The sequence below is a fragment of the Notothenia rossii genome (genome assembly GCF_949606895.1).
Source record: "Notothenia rossii genome assembly, chromosome: 6".
In the NCBI taxonomy this organism is placed as follows: domain Eukaryota; kingdom Metazoa; phylum Chordata; class Actinopteri; order Perciformes; family Nototheniidae; genus Notothenia; species Notothenia rossii.
This window is the reverse complement of record NC_136909.1, coordinates 68147921-68172009: the sequence shown is the minus strand read 5'-3', so window position 1 is coordinate 68172009 and position 24089 is coordinate 68147921. Positions and strand designations below refer to the sequence as shown.

At 39.6% G+C, this 24089-nt stretch overlaps 2 protein-coding genes across 2 annotated transcripts; both read right to left on the bottom strand.

Annotated features, from left to right (window-relative positions):
- Positions 1–485: 485 nt before the first annotated feature.
- On the bottom strand, positions 486–9276 carry b3galnt2 (beta-1,3-N-acetylgalactosaminyltransferase 2). Its single transcript, XM_079689674.1, has 12 exons — positions 9012–9276; positions 8227–8353; positions 7774–7874; positions 5835–6034; positions 5163–5258; positions 4236–4346; positions 4046–4124; positions 3416–3599; positions 2996–3121; positions 2674–2833; positions 2540–2596; positions 486–1475 (listed from the first exon to the last, which is right to left on the bottom strand). Exons 1-12 carry the CDS (start codon positions 9118–9120, stop codon positions 1338–1340), a joined length of 1488 nt encoding a protein of 495 aa, XP_079545800.1. The 5' UTR covers positions 9121–9276; the 3' UTR covers positions 486–1337.
- A 3049-nt stretch (positions 9277–12325) lies between these two features.
- On the bottom strand, positions 12326–23998 carry gng4 (G protein subunit gamma 4). The gene is made up of 3 exons (XM_079689515.1): positions 23548–23998; positions 22225–22330; positions 12326–14445 (listed from the first exon to the last, which is right to left on the bottom strand). The coding sequence occupies exons 2-3, from the start codon at positions 22321–22323 to the stop codon at positions 14317–14319; spliced, it is 228 nt and encodes a 75-aa protein (XP_079545641.1). The 5' UTR covers positions 22324–22330; positions 23548–23998; the 3' UTR covers positions 12326–14316.
- Positions 23999–24089: the final 91 nt, after the last annotated feature.

The window sequence follows — 24089 nt, the reverse complement described above, 5'->3', positions numbered from 1 at the left end:
TTCCATGGCAGCCTCCGGGTCTTCACATGATTGATGTACTGACAGGCTGTCTAGGAGGTGTTGCTCTGGGACTGGGGGCTGTAGGGTGACCATAGCGCAGGTTTGATGGGGGGGGTTCTGTTCAGAGTCGTGTCATGCACAGCAAGAGTAGCATGAAAACCGATATTGAGAAAGTTTCTGAGAGACATCCTCTGAAATATAGACAGGTTATGGTGAGGACAGATAGCACGGCAGGTTGGAGCCTCCGTCCCTGGACAGAGTGTAACAGCTGCTCTTGTGGGCTCAGTCAAAGTTCAAAAACATTTGTTTTATATTCTTTTGTAGAAACCCTCTCCTATAACAACATAAGAAAATTGACTGTCTCTAGTGCCGAATCAGCAGCCCTAACAGCTAAAACAACACTTGAGGCTCAACATGGATCCAACAAAGAAGCCACCAGTGACTTGTTATCGTGTGCACCATCCCCAAAACAACAAAACAAGCAAGTCATTCATCTCTCTTTATTTCCTGTGAGGAAGGTTTCATAAAAGCAGTGCCAACATAGTGAGCAGTCACTGACTGCTGATCCAAGTTTCAAAACTGTGCATTGCAAATCTGTGTTGATAGCACAAGTGTTATAACATACACACAGTATGACCCCTAACAAACACAGTAAGGCCACATCACTATTTGCACAATGACGGTTACAGTACAAACTGTGTGTGATTGTGATAAAGCTCATCGTAAATCTACAAATTGTGAAGGAGGATGAAAAGCTTTAGACAATAATTTACAAAATAAAGCAATGTCAAGCCAATCATCTTTAAATGTCCATCAAATATCGCTTTTAAACCAAACGGTTTATCAGAGTACCAATAATTACAATATTACAAAGTAACCAACTCCTACAGCAGCAATTCTGTACACAATAACCACATGCTGCTATTGTGCATGGGTCTTGTCCATCTCTTTCAGTGATCACATTACTAAAAACATTTTTTAATCCAGTCTTTCTTCACCTTTGTCTGTTCAACTGAAGACATTTTCATTCTCAAACTAAATAATCAAGTTCCTGATACAAATGCTGACATTATACTACAGCTACATGTGAGTTTTTAACATATTCTAGAGCTGCATATGGTTTATAATGTTGGTACAGTATTTTGTTGATATTAAGAACCTGCAATGAAATCTAACATTTTTAAAATTTTCCAACAGGAAGGAAGTCGCCAAATCTCAAGTATTTGAATCATAAAGTAAAACAAGTCAGTTTGGAGTTTTACAGAAACTGAACTCACACCAAGTGCTGAGTGCATATTACCCACAGTGCCGCGTGGTACTTGTGCTGGGAGCTAGACTTAGTGGCCCCAGGGACAGCCGCAGGGGTCTCCACAGGCCCTCTTCCTGTCCCAGAGGGTGTGCAGCTCCTCTGCGGTGTGTTGGGGAGACGACAGCATATCCAGGTAGCACTCCTTCTCACACAGCCAGCCGGGGTCCTGGGCAGCAGCGGGGGGGGGGAAGGACAGGGTCCGTGTTAACATGCATATTTTGATTTTGTTATCAGCCATACACTGGTTAATGTCTTACTAAAGTTTGATTGTTAACATGAAAAAACTGAATCGCAGGCTTTTTTCCCTCTCTATTCATTTGACTGAGCCGAGACAGGTTGTGTCCCAGCGGATCGGAGGCGGGGCTTATGCTCTAACGCAAGTGTGTATGCTCTCTGGGCCCGAGTCCCCGGATGATCCGTGTATTTTTGTTCCTGAGTCAGGCCATTTTTGGCTTCACACGCCACTGAGCGCCGTTCAATGAACTGGGCTGAATTCAGTTCTCTTCAAACATCCATGGTTTTCCCAGACTCCTCAAGCACATGCTTTTACAAGTGATGCTGAGCTTAAAAGCCTAGTATACCATAGGGAATGTGTCATTTGTATTTAATTTAAAATTAACATACCAGTTTGTTAAAATTATAAAAAGCACAACAATTATAAAGTAAAATAGTGAATTACTAGTGAAAACAATCTAATTGATTAGCCCTGCTTTTTGCCATGTATATCAAAATGTTTCAATAAGATTTGAGATAAAAGGTTTAAGAAATTTAAAATAAGAATGTTTATTTGTTTTAACTTCTTTTAGTCTCTCTTTGTTTTGCAGTTTCTTTCAGCATGTTCTACAAGATGAGATGAGAAACCATGACGCTTGAATATGATGTAATTATAGGGAACATTTTACCTTGATCGTTTTGTTTTTAATGTTTGTTTTATTTACGTTTATATTTAAATGTTTAATATTTTGTTGTTTCTATTGACATTTGCATCTTAAACTTATATATCATATCTGTCGTATATGCATTTCTTTACCCTGTCATCTTCCTGAAGAATATGTTACATCTTTCCTCTCTCTAATATATCTCAATGTCAGACATTGAATGCCTATATCAACTTGATATAGTGTGCTATGAAAACACCAGGTACAAAGATGGAAAAAGTGAGACTTCATCTTACCCGACAAAATCTGATGAATTGAAGTCTATAAATGATTTGCGTTCCATTTCTTTTACCTGATATTTCTGTGGTCCAACCGCTGCCATCCATATCCCCATGCTCACATCTTCTCCCTGTAACAAGACGGGACAATTCCTCACATTATGATCAGGATTATTTACAACTGTAAACACTCTCTGGGGATCACTACCTGGTAGGCCTTCAGTTTATCCGCATTACTGGCGAGCCACTGGACCAGGTCACGAGAGACCACGTAGCCCGAACCGCAGGCGAACGCTGGGTAGGCGGGACTCGGGTACTCCAGCTCCTGCCACTTCCCAATGCGGTCCACTGCCCAGCTCTGCCTGAAACTGGGTCAGGACGGCACATTATCATCACTTCCTGTCTCCCTTTCGTCGCTTTGAGAGAGCAGTCCTGTTTCTTTCATCTTAAGTTCAGCTGATCAAGTCAAGTGGATTGAAATCACCAGCAAAATATACAGTCAACAGGATCAGACAACAAATCGTACTTACTTCCCCCACCAGAAATTGCTGCGCTTGAGACCCTTGTGGTCAATCTTCATTAATACTGAGTCCACGTCGATGTAACAATCATCATCCGTCTTCAGCAGCAGATTAAAGTCAGCGTTTCCCACAGACCTGTCAGAGAGGGAATTTGTAACCTTAATCAAAGCCCACCTTCAGATTTTTTGGCAATACCCCTCAGCGGATTTACTTTTAAATACCACGAGAGTGAAGGGGCAAATACGATCACTCGCTAGATTTTTCTACCTGATGACTCAACTGTAGATTTCCTAACTGAGTGATTGCAATCGTGTTTCTAACAGCGAGACACTTCGAGGCGACGACACACTTTCATTTCAGGTGGCTGATTTCCTCAGAGGGCCCAGGCAATTTGGAGACAGAAAATCGAGTCATTAGCACTTGTCTTACCATTTATAGAACTGAAGCAGTTTGGAAGGCACGTTCCTGTAGGTGTCTACCACGTCTACGAACACCATGTCTCCGTGCCGGAGGCTCTCCTGCTGCAGGGCAGCGTCCTCCTCCCTCAGCCTGGAGGCATGGCGCTCCATCCTGGCCGGGCGGCCCCGCAGGAGCCCCGACAGACCGTCCTCATCTGAAGTGGACATAGAAACAGAAACAATACGGAAAATGGAAGCAGATACTAAAAGCTCTTTGAATACATTAAGACAATTCTGAGGGATAATGTGTTAAATCACTGAATGGCAAAACTCTATATAACAATTTGTTCTGTTCCACAGGATGAATCATTTGTTCTGCTAGCAGAAATAGTGTGAGGACTTAATTTTGTTTACCTCAAAATGGGTACAAAACGATTCCCAGATAAAGGCAAATGCATGTGAAAATCAAGAGTGAAAGAGGGGAATGACATATTCATTTCCATTTAGCACAGACGCTGTAGCCCTGAGCTGAAAAAGGAGCTATTCTCATAACCAGCCAGTGATTTAAAAAAAAATAAAAAGTATATAAAGTGTGCTGATTTGATATTGATTGAAATGTTTTTACAAAAAACTCAGTATTAGTTATTTTTGCAGGACCAACCATAGATAGTAAATGTGAACCCTCCAGCCAAACCGGGAAATCCAAGCGCACTTCTATGAGGCAATAAGCCCTCTGCGATCTGCAATTTAGGAAATCAGAAGAAAAAAAAGTTTTTCTTTCTTTCTTTCACATCACTTTAAAAAGGGAATATTCTGAATGTATTTATCTTGAATACTCCACGGGTACGTACAGAGGAGATCTTGAGGACACCTCCTCCGTCATTGAGCTGCACAGAAGACGAGTTGACCGTGGTCAATCCAGCAGAATCCAAATTCTCCCAGACCAGTGTCCCCTCAAAACCCTGCGTGGAAAAAAGTCCTGTGAAATCTCTTTTTGGTGTTGCTTCCCAAACATAAATGAATACTGTAAACTTTGGAAAAAATGGTGTATCAATAATAGCAGGTGGTAAAAAGGATTTGAAAGGTATTATGCAGATTTTCTCAAAATGGTTAATGGTTCAAATTTGCGATACATTTAGATAAAGGAAAGAAATATTACCAAACTAATTATTGCCTATAGCAGGCATGGCCATGGTTAGCCCGCGTCAGATTTAATATGGCTCACAGCTTCGGTCTTAGAATGTATCACTGTCAAACCAAACTAAATTGCCTTTGTTTGTGAGCCTATGAACTGGATTAAAATCATGTTGGGGTTGCAACTGGACTCTTTGCTAAAAGCGGATTTAACTTTATATATTGATCTGAGGAAGAATGGATATATGATTTATTTTGTATTGCATATCGGTGATGGGGGAGATATTTCCCGAATTAATTAATTTGTGTCCTATAGTCTGTCCTATAGCAATTTATTTTCTGTTGGGAAATAATTCATTAAAAACATTGAATATGTCATTTCCTGGTTCACTTCCTGAAAAGAGCTATGTTTAATACTCTGGTACTAATTCAATTAAACATTAAGAAATATTTTTGACACAATGTTTTGGTATTAGTTTGTTGTGTTCGCCATGGATCATTATTTTACCGAACTGCTCCATTTAAATAGAACTTGCAGAAAATATTTCCATGAAATATCCAAATAACAGGGGAGAGTGTCAGTTGGCGGACTTGGGCTCAAAATTGGTAGCCAGGATTTTAGAAATTCTGAGTACAAAACTGACCTTGGGCAAGATGAACTGCTCCACTGGTTTGTACCATACCCCGCTCACCACGGTGCCGGTGCTGATGGCACTGAAGCGAGCCGTGACCACAGCCTCCTGCAAAGAGCACACACTTTTACCACATAAGAATTCTTCGATAAAAGTTTTCAGAAACGTAACTTCACCTACACTGAATACTCCTGCTATCTTTAAGACAGTAACTCAAAGAAGTTTCAGTGTGTGTCTTTCAGTAAACACCACCAGCACTGAGTCCTCCAGCTCCTCCCAGGCTGTGTGTCTAGCAGCCTCCAAAGGAACGCTCATACGGGACACATTATGCTCAGAGTAGGGCTGCTCAATTAATCGTATTTTAATCGCAATTACGATTATGGCTTGCAACGATTACAAAAACAACGTAATCGAAATAAAACGATGATATTTTTATTATTATTACTTTTTTTCAAATTACTTTTTTTTTTTTTTGGTTTTTCAGTTGAATTATACTTAAAGTTCAGGGTAATCAACTGTTAAAAACATACTGTTCAACATTTTTTTCTCCAATAAATTGATGTTTTCAAAGTAAATGGATAATCGTTTTTAATAATCATGATATCAATTATTGACCCAAATAATCGAGATTATGATTTTTGCCATAATCGAGCAGCCCTAGCTCAGAGGTGAGGGTGGTGTTACCTCCTGGTCGAGCTGGAGAAGCTTCACCGTCACATTGCTTTGAAGCTCGGGCTGGGTCCCGCTGGGAAACACCCCCAGCCTCGTGATCACCACTGGGTGGAGAACTTTGAAATCCAGGGCGATGGCAGACACGTCGGAGGGGGCGAGCAGCGAGGGGTCAGACACCTTCACGATCTCTATCTCTGCATCCGGCCCCACCACTGGCACAGAGGGATGGCAAAGATTATTGTACAAGCAAACGTGAAATGTATTACAATTCCAACATGCTGACCGTCTCTTTTCAGTGATGAAGACCAAGTTATTCAGGGAGAGGGAATGCATTCGGAGAAGGCAGATTCTGATAAAGCTACACCATCAGCACTTTGAGGAGCCGCTGTCTTCAAAGCGAGCTTCTGCTCAGTGAGTGTGGTTTCTTAATTACAAAAGAGCAGTTTATTACCCAGGAGATCAATGAAAAGATCAAGGCTGTTAAAGGGAAGCAGTTCTTTTTTACTTTATATGCATTCTACACAAGTTCTGCTGCTCACGCCAAACAATTAGAGGCCAGAAATCACAGACAAGACAAAGCAGAACTTTATCAAACCAACTGTTTCTCACACAGGCCGAGTGGAAGTGCGCTGCACCAGTCTGTGAGGATATATATTTAAGTATCAATTAATAGTTTTAGCACACTTAACAAAAAGAGCCATAACAGCGCTTGCCAGCATGCTCACTTTTTGCTAGTTTATTCTAGGGGGAAATAAATAAAACTTTGCATAAATTCTTAATAATAAACAGCAATGTAAAGTTATTCACTATATATTTTTCTTTAAAACTAAATCTAAGAATATCCTTCATTGCTTGCAGTTTAACAGTTGGTGACAAATCAAGTCAAAAAGGCTGAATCTGAAAGGCTGAAAGTAATTTGCTTTATAATCAGTTGGTTAACATCAAAAATATAAGCAAACATCAACATCGATCAACAACATCCAGTATAAAAGCTTAAATTCACATTTGAGAAGCTGGAAGAACTGAGACAATTAACAAACACAGAAAAAGGAAAAATAAATATCAGCCTTGAGTTCACAAAATCTATTTAAATCATCGAGATTTTGACTTTTGTCACCAGTACAAAGCACGCACCTTGTGTTGGAGGCAGATCAGAGTCTGAGTAGCTAATTAGCATTCACCTTAGTTCTAGTCACCAAAGAAAAATCCCTAATGATGAATGCAGCACAAACATATTTCAACAACAATTAATTGTCCATTTAATGTGTGCTTTGACCTGAATCCTGAGTAAGGTACCCGACTGTGTGTAAAAGCAGCAGTTGTCTCTTTCTCTTCCAATCACAACGAGCATCTCGCTCCAAAGCCGCCTTCAAGCCTCTGATTATGAAGCAAATCACGTCAACAGTTACGACCATTAACCCAGCGGAGGGCAGAGAACAGGCTGGAAAAATAAAACATCACCATGACCCTAAAGGCCGCCGTCTGAAAAAAAGCGGTAATTATGTTTTCATGAAGGCAGCAAACACCAAACTGACTGAGAGAAGTAGTGAATCGCCTGAATAGAGCGGACCCTGTGAAGGTGAGAGACATAACAATTACTGTGGATTTGACAGTGAGCCCGTTCAATTAATTCCTATATGGTGCGTCAGTGCTTTGTATAGCTTTACTTTGTAAGTGTTAGAAGGCAGTTCTAGTTAGGGCTGCAGCAGCTGGGAGAGACTTTGCTTTGGCCTTGGGTAAGGAAAGGAAAATAATGGTGTCCTTGAGCTGTGGGCGAACAATGAATAAAGGTGTTTTACTTATTTTCTGAACATGCATTCTTTCAGCTCATCTCCTGTTATTCAGCCTCCACTCTCCTGTTGACGATTTCACATGCAAGGGAGCGTCTCTTGATATTACAGCTGCCCCTTCATTAGTGGGTGGGGCTGACTATCATTTATATCATTTTTACCTGGCTTTGTAAAGTTCAGGAGGGAGCAGGAGTATGGATCCTCTCTGTCCTCCTCTGGAATGGGACACCCATGTTCTCCGACGATGAACTTCACCCCCACTCTGAAAATCAGCACAATCACACTTTTGCAATTTCCCCCAATATTAGGCTGTAGGATTCCTAAAACATTTCCATCTATCCACCCTCCGTTGCCATGGTTACTGAGGGTTGCTTAAAGGCCATCACACCTTATCCACGCTCAGATCACTGAATCAGAAGGAAATGGACAAAAAGGAAGGAAGAAAGAGAGAACAATATTGGCCTCTGGTCAGGTAGAGATAAAAGGTTTAGTTTGGGCAGTCAGTTATTTGCTCAAACCCGCAGGCTTTATTTCCACCGTATGAATCTGGCCTTGAAAAAAGAGACAGAAAGAAAGAGAACCAAGAGATGAAGTTGGAGCTCCACCCTACAGACCTGAGCTGGAAGTGAGGGTGGTCTCGGATGTAGCCCAGCCAGGTCTGCCTTATCGCTTGTCGCAGTTCATAATGGTGTCTTGCTGACAGCACTCCCACCAAAACTTCATAGAAAGGTAACGATTCATCTGTATCAGAAACAAAAATCCATGCAAAAAATATTGAAATGAAAAAACTAAAAAATATGTAATTTGTGATGCAGTGATGAGAATGTGAAGATAGGGATGATAAATGACCAACAGTCGGTGACACCGATAAGGCAACAACCAGAGATAATGAAATAATATACACTTTTGAGGCATGCTTGATTTATGCTACCCATCTCTGATTCTGACACATCCGATTGTTAGTCTGCACTGACTTACTGTGATAGATCCTATCATTCTACCATCATGCATCAAAAGGTGGTTACTATATTCCTCTGATTTAAAAAGCAGGTTCACCCCTCCAGGGTCCTCCTGATCACAAGAGACCAGAGTCCATTTGAAAGCAGCGCAGAGATCAGTAGTTGTAACAAGACAGAGATGTTCAGCTCACTTCAGTCTGTTTCAGACATTAGACTATCCCAGCAACGCCCAGCCCTACTAAACTGTAACATTATTTCCCACCAAAACACACACACACACGGACACCGTTTCATGAGCACAGCATAAACTACCTGTTTCCACATAAACTCACAACAACAACAACAACAGACAGCGGTAAAGGCAAAGTTAGCAAGCCGCTCGAATGTCGAAAAAAGTTGCAAGGCTTTCGAGGTAAAACCATAAAACCCAAGAAAAGTACCCGAGTGTGTGTTGTTGTCCAGCGGGCTGGAGGAGGGTCGTTGTGCCAACCACAAGTGCACCAGGACGGCGACAGCACAGGGCAGCAGAATGAGCGCTAGCCTCCGCATGGACCCTTCATTCAGCCGGAGCAGCCTTCAGCTTTAGCGGCGCTGAGCCTCTTCCTGAGCCGCACTGCACGGTGTGTGCCGCTTCTTGTGTGCGCTTCACTTAAGCTCCGCAGCTCTCCGGCTCCGCCGGGCTCTCACCACCGCCTAATGTCTGCCTCCGCTGCAAGGAGAGATAGACCAATGGGAGACGAGCAGCCCTGCCGCGGTGCACTCTGGGAAAAGGAGTTCGACGCACTCCAGCCAATCAAAACAGAACTGTGATGTCGAAGGTACAATAAAATATGAATAGGCTATACAAATTGGTTAGGATAGACTTAAACTTGTTCTGTGTTATAATTATTGTAATTTATATATTAATACTATTATTAACAGCAATTATATAATAAAAGTTGTCATTGTAACCAAAACATAACAGCTGACATCATTTTTTTAAGGGGTTAGGGCATGAAATAAAACATTTATAATATCCAGATAAGAACAAAAAAAAGTATAATACATCTAGGGTTACATAGCATTATTATCAGCAGTAGTATATTTCCATTCTCAAACATGGTATGTTGGTTTATTCTATACATTTTATCATTTGAAAAATCTTCATAAACAAATAAAGCAGGTATACAAGTTTCATATTTAAAAGGAAACCAAATGTTATTGTAAGCACAAAACAATGCAAATAGTTTATCACATGCCCTTAGAAGTAGTGAGCTATAAACAGTATCTCTAAGGCATCTTTATAACATAACATTTCAGCTTTTTTGTTGGGTTTTGCTTCAGTCCAAATTGGGAATTTTCTAAATAGGAACCACATTCTAAGCAGAGTAGAAAATTAAGATAACAAATATGTGTATCTATCTACAAGACCCAGGCAACGTGTTGTAGCTTTAATATTAGAACATAACTTTATTAAACCCGTTACTCTGTGGTGCATATAAATAATTTAAATGCAATCTATTGTGCATGGCGAGGGGTGTTTGAGGAGGATTTCTTCTGACTCTGAGAACACCAGTGTTCCTGCTGGAGAGGAAGAGAGGCCCAGACACCAGGAGCACCTGCTGCCATGCTTGTAAACATTTCATTTGCACAGATGTTAATAGTGAGTGTTTCACACATGTTATTTTAGTCACTTTAAAACCCTCTTTCAGTGAGAAATAATAATGTAATGGAATACACTGGCATGCAACAGAGTATGCCAATGTTATGAGTAGAAATGCTGTGAGTGTAGATAAATAATCTCATCAGACATTAGGACTATTTTCATGTATTTGTGCACACTTTGGGGGCTCACTGTTCAATTTGGAAAATTGCTCCAGCACAGATTCCCGGTGTAGATAACCAAGTGCCCTAGGGATAATTACTTTCCTGTGTATTATATAATTATTTTTGGAATCATATTCATAGATATACTCATTACAAAGATTTAGTTCTCTCTCTGCAACACATTATTCATTTGAAAGGAAAAGGCTATTCATAGCATGTTCTGGGTTTCTCCAAACACAACCTAACATCCTGCTTTGCTGCGGACCCTCTTCTAAGCATAGTTTGTAGTTTTGTTTCCCACTCTGATTTTAGTCCATATTTGTTTGTTGAAACCTATTTATGCTTTATTAACACATTCCAATCTTCTTTGTTGCAGTGTTCAGACACTCAGAACTCACTGCCCTTTTTCTTTTTCTTTTACAGATCTATAAAGATGTATTTGTATCTAGTTATGTCCCACCTGAGAACTATGTGCATTCCATTATATTGAGACATATTTCTTGAATGTCTGATTTTGGTTCATAAAACCAATTTGGGAAAACAATGTTCTTATCTGAATTGGAAGTCTAAAGAAAGAGGCTGCTTCTGTTGTACAGACAGCAAAGCCCTCTGGGATTTGATTTTGGGCTATATATATATATATATATATATATATATATATATGTATATACACACACTAGTCAAATTAACTTACTGCAACTACAAAAAAATTTTTTAATCCTAAGTATTTCATTTATTTTGTATAACCTGAAAAATACTTAAACAACCAACAATTACCTTTAAAGGTAGGGAATTAAAAAAGTAATAAATAATTATTTATTCAGCTAATGTGCTTCATTGGGACTGTACGGGTGAAGTCGGATCAGATAGTTTGACAGCTGATCAATGTTGTCCCAAATATTGGGAACATTGGGACATTAGGATTTTTAAGAAAAGTCCAACCCATCCCAAACAAAGAAAAACAGACCAAAGTAAAGACATAAATACAGAAATCTCTCACATAAAAAAAAAGCTAAACTGTTCTAAGTTTAGGAGAATTTCTGTGTCCGTGAAGGGCCTTATCAATCACAGTAAGAAGTAATTTGAGAAAATAGGTTTTTCAGGGGGGCTTGAAATAAATGTGAATAATAATCCACACCACAGCTGTGCCATGGTTTAAGAATATCTACTTCTACTTAATTACATCCTGGTCCTTTGGGATTTGTTTAGAGAAATCAATAAGGGATACCTGACTTGCGTTATGAATTTCATTCATTACACTTGTCCACACTGTTTTGTACAATCTGTTCAGTTGTTTCCAGTTTAGTTGTTCTTTTTTTGGCATTTTAATTATAGAAGAGAGACAGACGGGAAAGGGGGAGAAAAAGTGGACGACACTCGGCAAAGGGCAACGTGTCATATAAACCTTGGTCGCTTAAGTAAGGACTACGCCTTGCAAGTTTGTATAACTTATTATTATAGAACACACCACGTACATTTGACCATATGTCGATGACTCATTAACCTTAAAGCACAGTAAGATAGTGACAAAAATAACCCATCTTGATGGGTTTCAGTCTGTTCCCAGGGGGAGGCTGTATGCATGGATGAACACATCAAATCGCTACAACACAAAATGTTGCTGTCAGCAGCTGATACCCTGAATCATTGCAAGGGACATTTTTCATCAACCTGCGGTGTCTGAAGATGCTTTCTTTTTTATCAGCAGTGTAAAGGGCAAACTGGCTGAGGCTGCATTGAATCACAATGCTTTAAAAAATATGACAGTGCACCCAGGTGGCCTATGGTTGAGCTCAGCCACAGGGGGTCTCCACTACACACCAGAATATCATGCTTATCTGAGAGACCCACAGTGACTTGCAATGGCCTTTTATGACATCAGTTGGATCAAACTTCAGTGAAAGACAAGAGGCAGAAATATTGCAGACACAGCACATTGGGGTTGCCGTTTTCCTTTAATTCATTTGATCCATCAAAGGATTTACAAAGCCTGTTATTTAAATGCTATTTTTTTTTTTTACCAGAACGATAAAACCATTCAGGAGTACAGCTGCACATCGTCGACATATCCGGACTCAAATGACATTATTATGTGCAGAGTAGCGCCCAGAATGTCAACGAAGAGGCAATATTTCATATCATAATAGTTCTCTCCGTTATAGATAGAAATAAATCCATGCAATATTCATCTCTAGACATTATATTTCAGATTTGCCACCATCCTTGAGAAGAGGTCAGTGGGAGCACCCTGATGTCACTCTCAGGTTTTTAAATTTAGGAAATAAAAACAATATTTATCCTGAAAACAATTTCAAGTCCAATAGTTTGTGACAGTCACTTTGGATCCTAATGCAATGGCTGTTCAAGTACCAAGAGGACATTTCTTTTAACTTTACAGAAACAATGATGCAAAAAGCCTGAACCACCGAAGGGATCATAATATGTAAACCGACCCTTACCATTATTTTTAAAAAATACTCGGATAGTATCAATAATTGCATGACTTATAAATGTTTTTTTTTCTTCTCCTAAGTATCATACAAGCTTACTAGCACTACACGTCATGTAGCTGTCAGTGCTGTGCAACAAATATTCAATAATACTACCGATAATAATAACAATATTAATAACGATCATAACAATTAATCGTAAAAATTAGCAAATGCTATTCGACTACCATGTAAAGGAAAGGTTTCAACAGTGTGCTTTTTCTTCCAAAAACAAACCAAACGGAAAGAAGGCTGCGGGAGCACGTAGTGTGAAGATCACACTGCTCGCACAGAAATTGGCACTGTAACGTACTGTACACTCTAAAAGACGGACAGTTCCTCGGAAACAGAGGAGGCTGTCAAAAAGGAGCAGAGAAACATGCAGGCCTCTGGTTTTGGCATTAATGTCAAAGGCCTTGCCATTCACTCTAGGACAGGCAAAAAGAATCAGGCCCAGGAAACATGCCCAGAAAACAAATGAAGATATAAAAGGAAAAGATGTCCTGCGACTTGTAAAAAATATCCCAATTGGGGGGCTGAAGGTTTAACACATAGTGTCTCTGATTTGAAGTGAATGACGTATATGATGAGTAAATCAAACCGAGCAGCAAAAGTAGAATGCATTAGAGCGGGCCTGGGAAGGAGGGGGCAGATTCATAAATAATGTCTGACCTTAAGGGTTGTTCGCACAGTGATAACCCTGAAGAACTCGCTGTCCTAATAATAGCTCTGCAACTTTTAATAAATAGGGAGTCTATTTATTTATTTATTAGCAGCAGAACTGATGTGCAGCCATCTTATTTTTTACTACCAGTGTTATTAGCACAAACTGAAATAATTTACTATGCAATATAAGGTTTCTGTTTCTGGGCTTTAATCTGAATCTGACTGTACTGCAGCGCTAATAAGAGCGGGTTCATTGTTTGTGACTGGAAGCAAATTAAAAGAGAAACCCCTAGTGAGTGGAGTGTCACATTTTAGTCATACTTTCAGTAAGCATTGCTTCAAATAGACAACCTGTGCACTGAAAGTAATGTCTTAAGTTATGTCAAAGATAATACAAAGATATTTTTTTCATTCAGATAAAGGGAAGGGACATTTAAGAAAAAGTCGTAGACACTGGGCAAATTTATGTTTCCTGAGGCATCTTAAAATCTAGCACAATAAAATAAAAAATAAAATAACATCTCTCATCTCAATAAGCAAGGCTGTTCTCTAATAACAAAGCAATAACAAACCTATTTAACAAGACATGATACGCTCACTGGGTTGCCAGTTCGGTAGCTGACTCCCCCAAAACCTTCAGCCACCAGGACAGAGCTGACCAACAACAGAGTGTCCACCTGGCAAAACTCAACTCAACGCCTATGGCCAGTAGCTTCAGGTGTGGTGAAGACAGAGAAGACAGGCAGCGCCGTGCCTGCACCCGCGCAGCTCCCCCGGCAGCTCATCAGAGGATGTTGCAGAAGAACTTCTTCTCCCGGAAAGGGTTCTCGGAGGCGGGGACGGGTATGATGAGGGGGTCCTCGCGTATGTGGGCGTCGCAGTACGCCATCAGGTCTGCAGCCGCTTTGGAGACCTGAAATGTTGAGACAAAGAAAAGGACACAGAGGGGTGAACAGAGGTTTCACTTTCTCTAACATTTAAACAAAAGATGTATGTCAACCATAGGATCACAAAGAAGGTTCCTTCAAATGACTCCATCTCTCTACCTGAATCCTAAATGTGGGGTAGGTAAGTTTGAGAAACCGGCTCGAGATACACTTTTTGTTATATTCCATTGAATGCTCTTAACATCCCGAGAGCAATGAATATCTGAAGTGCTTTGACAAAAAATCCATAAAAAATGTCATCTGTGGAAGCCGTAGTAAAAAGCACGATCAATCATTTTAGCCGGCCCGGCTAAAATAACCGGATCGCCTACCTGCCTGTCAGCCTTTCATCTGTGCACACATTTATCTCATGCCCTGATTGGTCATGTGCGCGTTTGTGTGTGTTGGAGGAGGGGCTCTATAAGGAAGTGGCAGATTTTTTCAGGTTGTGTATTTTCAAATTCTAGCGTACTCGAGTCGGTTTCTCCAAAGTATCCTACCTCACCTTTAAATGACCTTTGGGATGTTTTGGAACTATTCCAATTACATTTGGACACACTCCTCTCCAGCACACCATGCTTTATTTAGAACTTTTTCAGCTTTTCTGCCTTCATCAGGGAGGTGTCTGAGGTTGTTTCCGGTTTCCTGATATATAATTCATCATCAGTCAAGTAAATTCAAAACTTCAAATCTAACCTTTAGTGTATCTCTCTGGCTTTCCATGTTTTTAATCTCACCTCTCCCCTGTTTCTAACTAATAAAGGCAGAACAAGGCCCGGAAAAGAAATATGACAAAAAGGAGATGATGAGATTTCAGTTTTTTCTTTCATGGACCTAGCTAAGTCAATATTAGACAAACACAAAGAACAGTATATCTACAGTAAGGCTGATGGGAATGTCATTAGTTTTGCTAGTATTAGTTATAAATGAGTTTGGCATGATGATGGCACTTGAATAATATATCAAGAGATGCAACCAGGATTAATCCTATGGGACCTTGAATGTAATAAAATCATCAAATAGTGATGAGCTATTTCGGTCTGGACCAAAGGGGCCAACATGGCTATCACTTTATTCACACCACTACCACTATTATAGTATAGGTAAATAAAGCATGGATTACTGTAGAAAAGTTTGGCTACAGTTAAGCTCACTCTGCTCTGCAACCCGCTGTGTGTTTATTCTCAGAGAAAATGTGTTTGGAGCTAAACTCTCAGCAGAGGAGAGATGTCCGAAACCTCGAGGAATGTTGCATGGCCCTTTTTTCTGTAAAATTGCTTATCGTCTCTGTTTCTGCTTCGTCAGCGCCCGTGGCCGCACTGATGCCTGTTACATCAGCCCGAGGCAATATGAAGAGACAGCTCATCAAGATGACTGACAGGTGTTAAGGCGGGACCTTGACAAACTGAGGGGAAAAGAGGGTGGGACTAACCACACACTTTCTGCCTCAGGGCAAAAAGTTGCTTGGTGTTTTTTACAAAGTCAAACGGCAACACTGCATGAGAATGTAGGGTTGTTTTATTGGGGGGTTAGGGAAGGGAAAAGGCCTCAAATGGAGAGCAGAGGAGGATCTGCAACAGAGGGACGGAGAGGGGTCAAGGATCTTCATGGAGAATAAAGCCATCTGGTCTCCTGTGCCATTTCACCTCATCCAATGATGCTCTCACAAGAGAATACGCCCAAGATCTATTATGCTTCAAAAGGGATTATAACTGTACAATTTATTCAGTCTGCAGCACAAAATAATATGTCTAATAGATTGCTTATTTCTGTTATTTAAAATGAACAATAAGGCTGGCGTCCTAACCTATGTTTTACATATTGTTAACTCTTCTCATGAAAAGACCATAACCAATATTGTGTGTCAGTCACTCAATCATTTCTGATTTCACCCTCTGCCACTCAGCTGTAAGCCCATCTTTCCTACTGTAGCATAAATCTCTAAAAACAGCTCTCAAATCAGTACTTCACCAACATTCACTGTAAAAAAAGGCAACTGAAAAGTTCTTAAACGAATGAGCACTGGAGTCTTTCACAAATGCTACTTGAAGAGGGACTCATTATGCATGTGTCTGTTTTTCTTTTTCAGTAGTGGATTACTAAACATTTGGTCAAGTTCAATGATGCGGCTCATAGATGTGTTTTTCACAGACTATATTAGATTAGTGAACGTAATCATTGTGATGTCACCATCTTGGTCATAGCGAACTGTCAATCACAATGTAGGACCATCATTTACCAATGAACATCATGCTGTATGTAATTGAAGAAAATTGAAACTAGAGCTTTAGAACATAAACTCAATTGAAAAGTGACTTCCATACAATCAGACATCTATACAGCCAGTCGGACGCTCCCAAACACCTTTCCATGTCAAAATATACAGCTATTCAAGGACAAATACCAGAATTCAAGGACTGTTTTAGGATTCAAAAACAGTGTTTTAAGTTTACGTAATCTTTATCTTAACCTCAGTTATTCCTAACATTGGGTTTGGGGAATTTTATACTATCAGCTCTAGAGGGCATCCAGAAATCCTTTGAATTATTTATTCTGAATAGGTCATGGCTTCATTTTAAAAAGGGTCACATAAAGCAAAATAGTTTGGTGAACTACTGAGGTAGCCCATGCTGTGCTAGCAAGTTGAAAACAAGAATCCAGCCATGCTAGCAGCTGTGAGGCCATGCACAACAGTTGCCTTTAGCTAGATGCTAATGTCAGCAAGCTAACATTTGCTCTTAATCTTTTTCCGTTTCTTAAAGCACTTTGAATTGCCTTGTGTTTAAAAAGGTGCTATATAAATAAACTTGGCTTGCCTTGCTTAACATGTTGGATTGCATGCTCACAATAAAGAATGCAAACATTATGATAATTATCAGGTTTAATGCTAGCCTTTTACACCATCTTAGTTTAGCATGTTAGCTAAAATGCTCCCTAAAACTGAGGAAGAGATTACGCTCAAATACCTAGTCTGATATTACTGGTTAATTGTATTTAGTTCATAATTAGATATCTGTTATATTAGTCAAATATGAAAAATCTACTCATTCAGAACACACATTTGAAATGAAATGCTTTTTATTTTAGCTGCATGGTTATTTTGAATGTCTGTTTCTAGCTGACCTGATCATGGTACTTATCTGAGTCTGCAAAAAGTGGAATAGTTAGCAAATGCAATAATTATTATACTTCATGTAACTGCAGACAGGGTTTCTGCAGAGAACGGGAGCCCCACATGACAAAGAGTGGTATTGTTCTGCGTGTGTCATTAGGCCCAGACTGACTGTAATTACACTGCATCCCCATGATGGAAGGAGAGTCCTTCTAATTAGCACAGATCACATTCCTTTGGCTGATTGAGCAATTAATGAGAACGTGGTGATCCCTCAATCAGCAGCTCAGAGACTCCTCTTGTCACTGATACACACACTGTCTCTCATCAGATCCCTTAATTAAATGTAAGAGATCGCCAGACGTGGCCCACTGTCTGTTTCTTCTTCTGTACTTTTTTCTGCCTTCACTTTCAAGTGGTTATCAAAGCACGAACAGCTGCCCACCTTTCAATCATGCTGAGAAAACAATGCCAATTTGAAATCGTGCTGCTGATAAAAAAAACACCCTTTTTTTAACACTATATTTATTATTTCACTTTTGAATAAATACATGTGTTTTTTCCACCTTAATGCTTTCCTCATGTGTGATGTCATGATTATAGCTAATAATCTGTTAGGAAATGTGATGCAAGGAGTACAAATGGAACAGCCAGTTGTGCATTTTTTTAAACTTGTTCTCATAATTGGCTGAAATTCGCACTTCCCTAATGTTATATAAAACGTATATAAGAATGATGTCCTTTTTAAGAGAGCCTTAGTTTTTGCGTCATTAAATACTTGTAAAATTCATTGAACAAAACTCAAATAGATCTGTTTGTCACGCATTGAAACAAGGAGGTTTGTCTTCCTGAAAAAAGTTTGGGCTAAACTTTCTTTAAGTCTTTCACATCATCTCAAAGATGCCCTGACTGAGAGGCAGAAGCCAATTATTCAGAAACCTTAAATATTTTTCAGACCCTCTATTTTTTTGTGTAAATTCTTATGGCTATTACCACAAATTGTAATACAGTTATTATTTTCCCTCCAAACGATCTGGAAATGGAAAATATATCATTATTTTTGAAGTGTTCATGTGAATCTTCATGAGAACTTGCGGCAGGCATGAACATAAGGTGTTAATGTATAAAAACTGACAGTATTTAGTGTTAAGACTAGGAATTTGGATGAAATAGGTGTACAAATGTTAATATGTTATGTTCTTTGCATATTATTTAACTCAATTTAAGTCAAACTTTTAAAAATCAACTATTATCAAGTAAATGACAATAACATATAAAGGAAATCCAATATATGTTATTGCCAGCTATAATGCCTTTGCTACCATTTTGCCCAACTTTGTGGACACTTTTGTATTATTTTTCACCACCTTTCCCACTCCAGGTTTTTCTTTAAGTCTTAACACTTAGGGTTGTGGTTTTTGTATATCAATTCAGCTTGAGAAGAAAAACACAAACACAAACACAGACAAAAAGACAACAATACAGTATTAATTCTGTTCAAATAGGACAATATTGTGTTTAAGGTTATTAATTTTTCTCTTGCCAATATCTGCATTCAATAAAAAGTCAATATTGTGTAAAGTGATGAAAACATGATAGTAATGTTGCTTTAACAGTCAATGAAAAAAAACCACTTCTCAATTGACATAGTTTTAGACGTTGAGACTACATTAAGTCTAACTATTTTTCCTTAAAGAAATATGACATTATCTGAAAATATTTTGAATGAGGTATTGTGCCAACAGGACACATTGTAGGTTCAATTAGAGGTCTTCGTAATACATCCTCCAAACCCTGATTATACGTAAGTGATAATCACTGTTTTTAAGAAGCCAGGGTTCTTGTAAGCGGCCTTTGTTGTGCTGTGTAGGGATGATGGTGTATGGCAGACTTCCAGGCTTCGGCTATAATGCTGAGCGAACAGCGTCGAGGCTGTGGGGCAATCGTTCCCTGAGCACAAGAGGAGCATACCGAATGAGATGATGACAGCGCCTTTTACTGACTGAGAAGTTGTTCATGAACAGTGTAAAATAGCCTCTTATTGGGGCTAAAAACATCATGCTGTAAAAACAACAAATCTGGGAATGGTTTGATGTAGTGATTCTAATAGAACTCTCTATTCTCTATTGAAACTTAAGACATTGTGCCATTTTAAAGCATAGTGACTAAACTCAACCATAAAAAGCATAACGCGCTCAAGAGTCAATATTTATCCAGCCATGGTTTGATAAGGGCATATACTCTTTATGAGGCCTAAACTTGGTTATGGATATGATCAGGAATATGATTATCATAAATAAACACATTTAAATATCTACATTTTCTTTGCTGCGGCTGGGGATTTTAAACATCAGCCATTAAGCCTAAAAGCTTGCTGCACACTTAGTCGAAATCGAACACTAGACATGTAATAGACGAAGAAGCCCTGCATGAGAAACTGCTAACACAGTGAAATCTCTATGATCAGTCTGAGAAAAGTTGACCCACTTTGGTAGAAAACAAATGTCAAAAGTGGTCAACGTTCACCGAAGCCCAGCATGCCTCTGGGTTCACCATATTAGAACTACTTGGCTCTCCCAGCTGTGCACAGTGGATACATTCTGACAGAGGAGGCGACACTGTGGCTTTCAAGGTAAACTAAAGCTTCATGTGACGTCTGTCAGAAGAAGTTGCTCTATACTAAGCTGAGAAACATAATTTTGTTGCCGCCTCGTAGCCAGAAAACAATTACAGGAACTCTAGTTATGCTATATAAGGAACGTTTGTTCTAATGTTACAAAATGTTGTATGAAACCTTTTCTGTCTTAAGAGGGAGCTTCAGAAAGTCTGATAAATTGCATCTCCTGAGGACACTTGAGGCAGCCTTAAGTGAGACGGAAGACTGCTTTTGAAAAGATGGAAACTCTGGGTTGTGAAGTCCAAAGAAGGGAGTTAACTCTTAATCTCTGCTAGAGTCTCATTAGCTGCTTCTGGCATAACAGACCTGAATCTCTGTCAAAACTGTAGACTTTATTTAAAAAGAAGACGTCACATTCATTTGTGGACTACTACTTTAAAGCTACTAGTTGTTTGTGTCTAGTCGTAAACCAAGATGGTTAATGTTAGGCATTGACTTCGAAAGGTTGAGTTTGGGCAGCAAGTCTTGAAAGATTTTTCCCCAAGTATTGCAAATAAGGATGTGGCATCTTAACTAGGTCCTAATTATCTTGGTTTTTGGAACCAACAGGTGATGGTGAAGTACAACTAAATGCTAAACAAGACATTTTTGGCAGACCAAAACATGGATAAAACTAGACAAGGCAACACCGCGACCTGTCAATCACAGGGTACCCACACCCTGATGCATACCCTACTGTCATCTATTTTACTCTAAATCGAACCATAATAAACAATTAAAAATCATGCTATTGGGACGAAAAAACATAAGACTAGCGATTGAGACCATAAACTCATGAAGAAAATATTAACTGAGGTAATAAATCTAGTGAGAAATTGGGTCTTTTTCTCATAGTCTCCTATAAAATAGGACTTATTTTTTGCACTCAGTTGAGTTAGTCGCCCCCTACTGGCCATTCCAAAATATAATGCATCTTAAAGGCAAAGAGATAGCCTTTAGTCTTTATGTGGTTATTGTAGGTTCAAGATTTTTACAAATATAATTTCTGCTGCATCGATTTGGAAAAACCGTCTGACATGTTTGTAGGAGTCCAATATTATATTACATTATATTGAACGCTTTAAAATCTGTTTGATTATTCCTTTTTAGAAAAACTGGTGTTCAAAAACAAGACTATTTTCCCCCAGAATCAGTCACTTCCAAGCATATTTTATATAATAAGATATAACTTGGTGGTTACTGAGCTTTAGAGGTGATGTTAGGCAGATTTTGTTACTTATTCACTTAGCCAGGCTTTCCCTCAGTTTCCAGTTGTAATGCTAAGCTAACCTGCTGCTTGCTGCAGCATAATGTTTACTGTTACCAAGGCTGGCATACATATTTGCATATGACACCCTGTAAGAATGTGATTAAGCTTATTTCCCAAAATGTCAAACTGTTTTCTTTTAATTTTATATTTAGAGATTTAAAATGTCAAGATAGCAGCATGTGCAGTTTGTCACAGGGGAGGTGACGGTAATGGCTTGAGCAACAAACCACCTTGGACCCCTTAACATTTCCCTGATGAAGGTATACTTACTGTAACACAGTAGTTTGTACGAAAACGTTATAACTTGACAGGACAAAACAGTGAATACTGGACAAATTTGAGCAGCAGATTCATACAATTAGTTGCAGTGAACAAACTGTGTTAATTATAATTAGGCAGTGCACCAGTGAGGCTCATTACATTATAGGGCAAAGATCAATGTTTAAGCCTGGATATTAGGTTAAAAAATGATTTCATTAAATTGCTGTGACAGGTAAATATAAACATGTTTGTGCTTAGTTAAGAAAAATAAATGGATACAAAAAGAATAGTTTGCTGGTAGCTTAAGACTGTTCAGAACCAAGAAGAGGATATTGTACTTAGAAACACACAGATTTGTACAACATTAATCATATCAACATACAGACATATAAGAGCAGAATGATTTTATGAAATGAAGAAATTTAAATATTTGCTCACAAACACAGGTAAAAAAAAAAAACCTGTACCTTTATCCTATCCATGCAGGCCTCCATCTTCAGCTGCTCCACAGATTTCCTGGCTTGGGAGATGCTGGCCGTGCTGTTGTTGGCGATTCCGTCTTTCATGGTGCTACTGTGATGCCAAAACACAGGCACAAAGGGGGACACATGGAGTCAATGAACAGCACATTAAATACACAAAGCAGCATCCCCCCTGGCGATGTCCCACCCCCCTTGAGCAGCCACTCTCTGCCACAACCTTTTTATTTAAAAGGACCCATTTTGTCTGGGGGAATCTGTTTTAAAGCAGCAGAGCTCCATTTTATCTGAGGTAAGAACTCAAAAAGGAAGCAGCTGGACAGCGGTTTGTCATTTTACAGTCAGTCAGTCAATCATGCATGAATATGTTTTGTGTTTGTCTCAACTGCATTGCTCAAAAGGTATGTCTGCACACATTTGCTGCTCCATTTCCTTTCAAATGTCAGCTTGTGAACCCTTCTAAAGGAATCAAACCTGCAACCTTCCTATGTCTACCCCGGCAATTACAAACAGGAGCAGATCTGTCCACTTTCCCAACATGTAGGCTCATCATTACAGCTGCAGTGTATTTATCTGCTCCATTTGCAATCAGCCTTTCTGTGCATATTTCAATGTGACTACATCTTGCTCTCATTTTAGGCCCCTTGACCCCCTCACTCCTGAAATGTCCCAGTTTGGCAGCCACAGCATAGAGAGAGATGACACCTGACCACAGCTGTTTTATAATACTGTGCACTGAAATATGTAGCATTTCAGTGAAGTGGTGTGCTGTTGAATTCACACTCAGTTAGATTTGTTTGCTTCAATTTGCTTATTTCATCGCATCAAGTCAAATTCAACTGTATTAAAAAACAGATAAGATGAAGCAGATATTTTGTAAAGGGGGGCATGCAGACGGTGAATTCATTTCCAATCCCACCCTTCATGGATCTAAATACATTTTATAGCTTTCAATCACACCCTCGTAGGAAGCTACAGTATCAGGCCTTTCCATTTAGGTTTCCCTTCGATTCGTCCACACGGCTTCATTTGGGGCACTAACGGGAGAAACACTGTTTATCCGAATGTAACGATGCTAATTGTTGATGCAGATATGGCAAATATGGTCGAGTCTTATTTCTAAAAGGGGATTAAATTGAAAACACACGCCGTGCGAGCTGCGGCCCTGGTTAGAGCAGAAAACAGCAAACCACACATCATGACAACACCAATGATTTTACAAGAAGGAATTACATAAATAAATATCTGAATGGTTCGCTGCATTGCTCGGCTATGAACAGATTAATGTAGCCGCCTGAAAATGTAACCTACCTGAAATGTGCCAATGGTTTTCCAATTTGGAGAATTCCGGGTTGACTCCACCCAACACACACACACACGCACACACGCACACACACAAAGACGATCTGTCAAATATGAAATGATAAGAGGAAATCCCAGCCTGGTTTCGGTCTGGACAGAACCCGATGAGGTGGATCCTGGCGTTTTAATTTCGCCTCAGCGGATCGCTCAGCGCGTGTCGTGCGTATTCCGTGTAGGAAGATGAGATCCAAGCGGTCTTGGTGAGCACCACGGCTGGACTTGGAGAGATGTTACGCATGCAGCAGGGGGGGAAACCTCTGTATGACGATCAGATGCAGGCTGTGGGGCAGGGAGCACTCGATCAGTGGACCAGGAGCTAAAGCAGCAACAATGCAGGATGCTAAGTACAGACTGGCCGTAAACGCACCGACACAGCCTATTAGTCGAATTAGGAACTGCTGATTTCCTAATTTGCTTTATTGCTGCAAAAGGCACCTGAGATCTGCAGGCTTCCCCATTTAATTTTTTCATCAGCTTTGACATCACTGGGT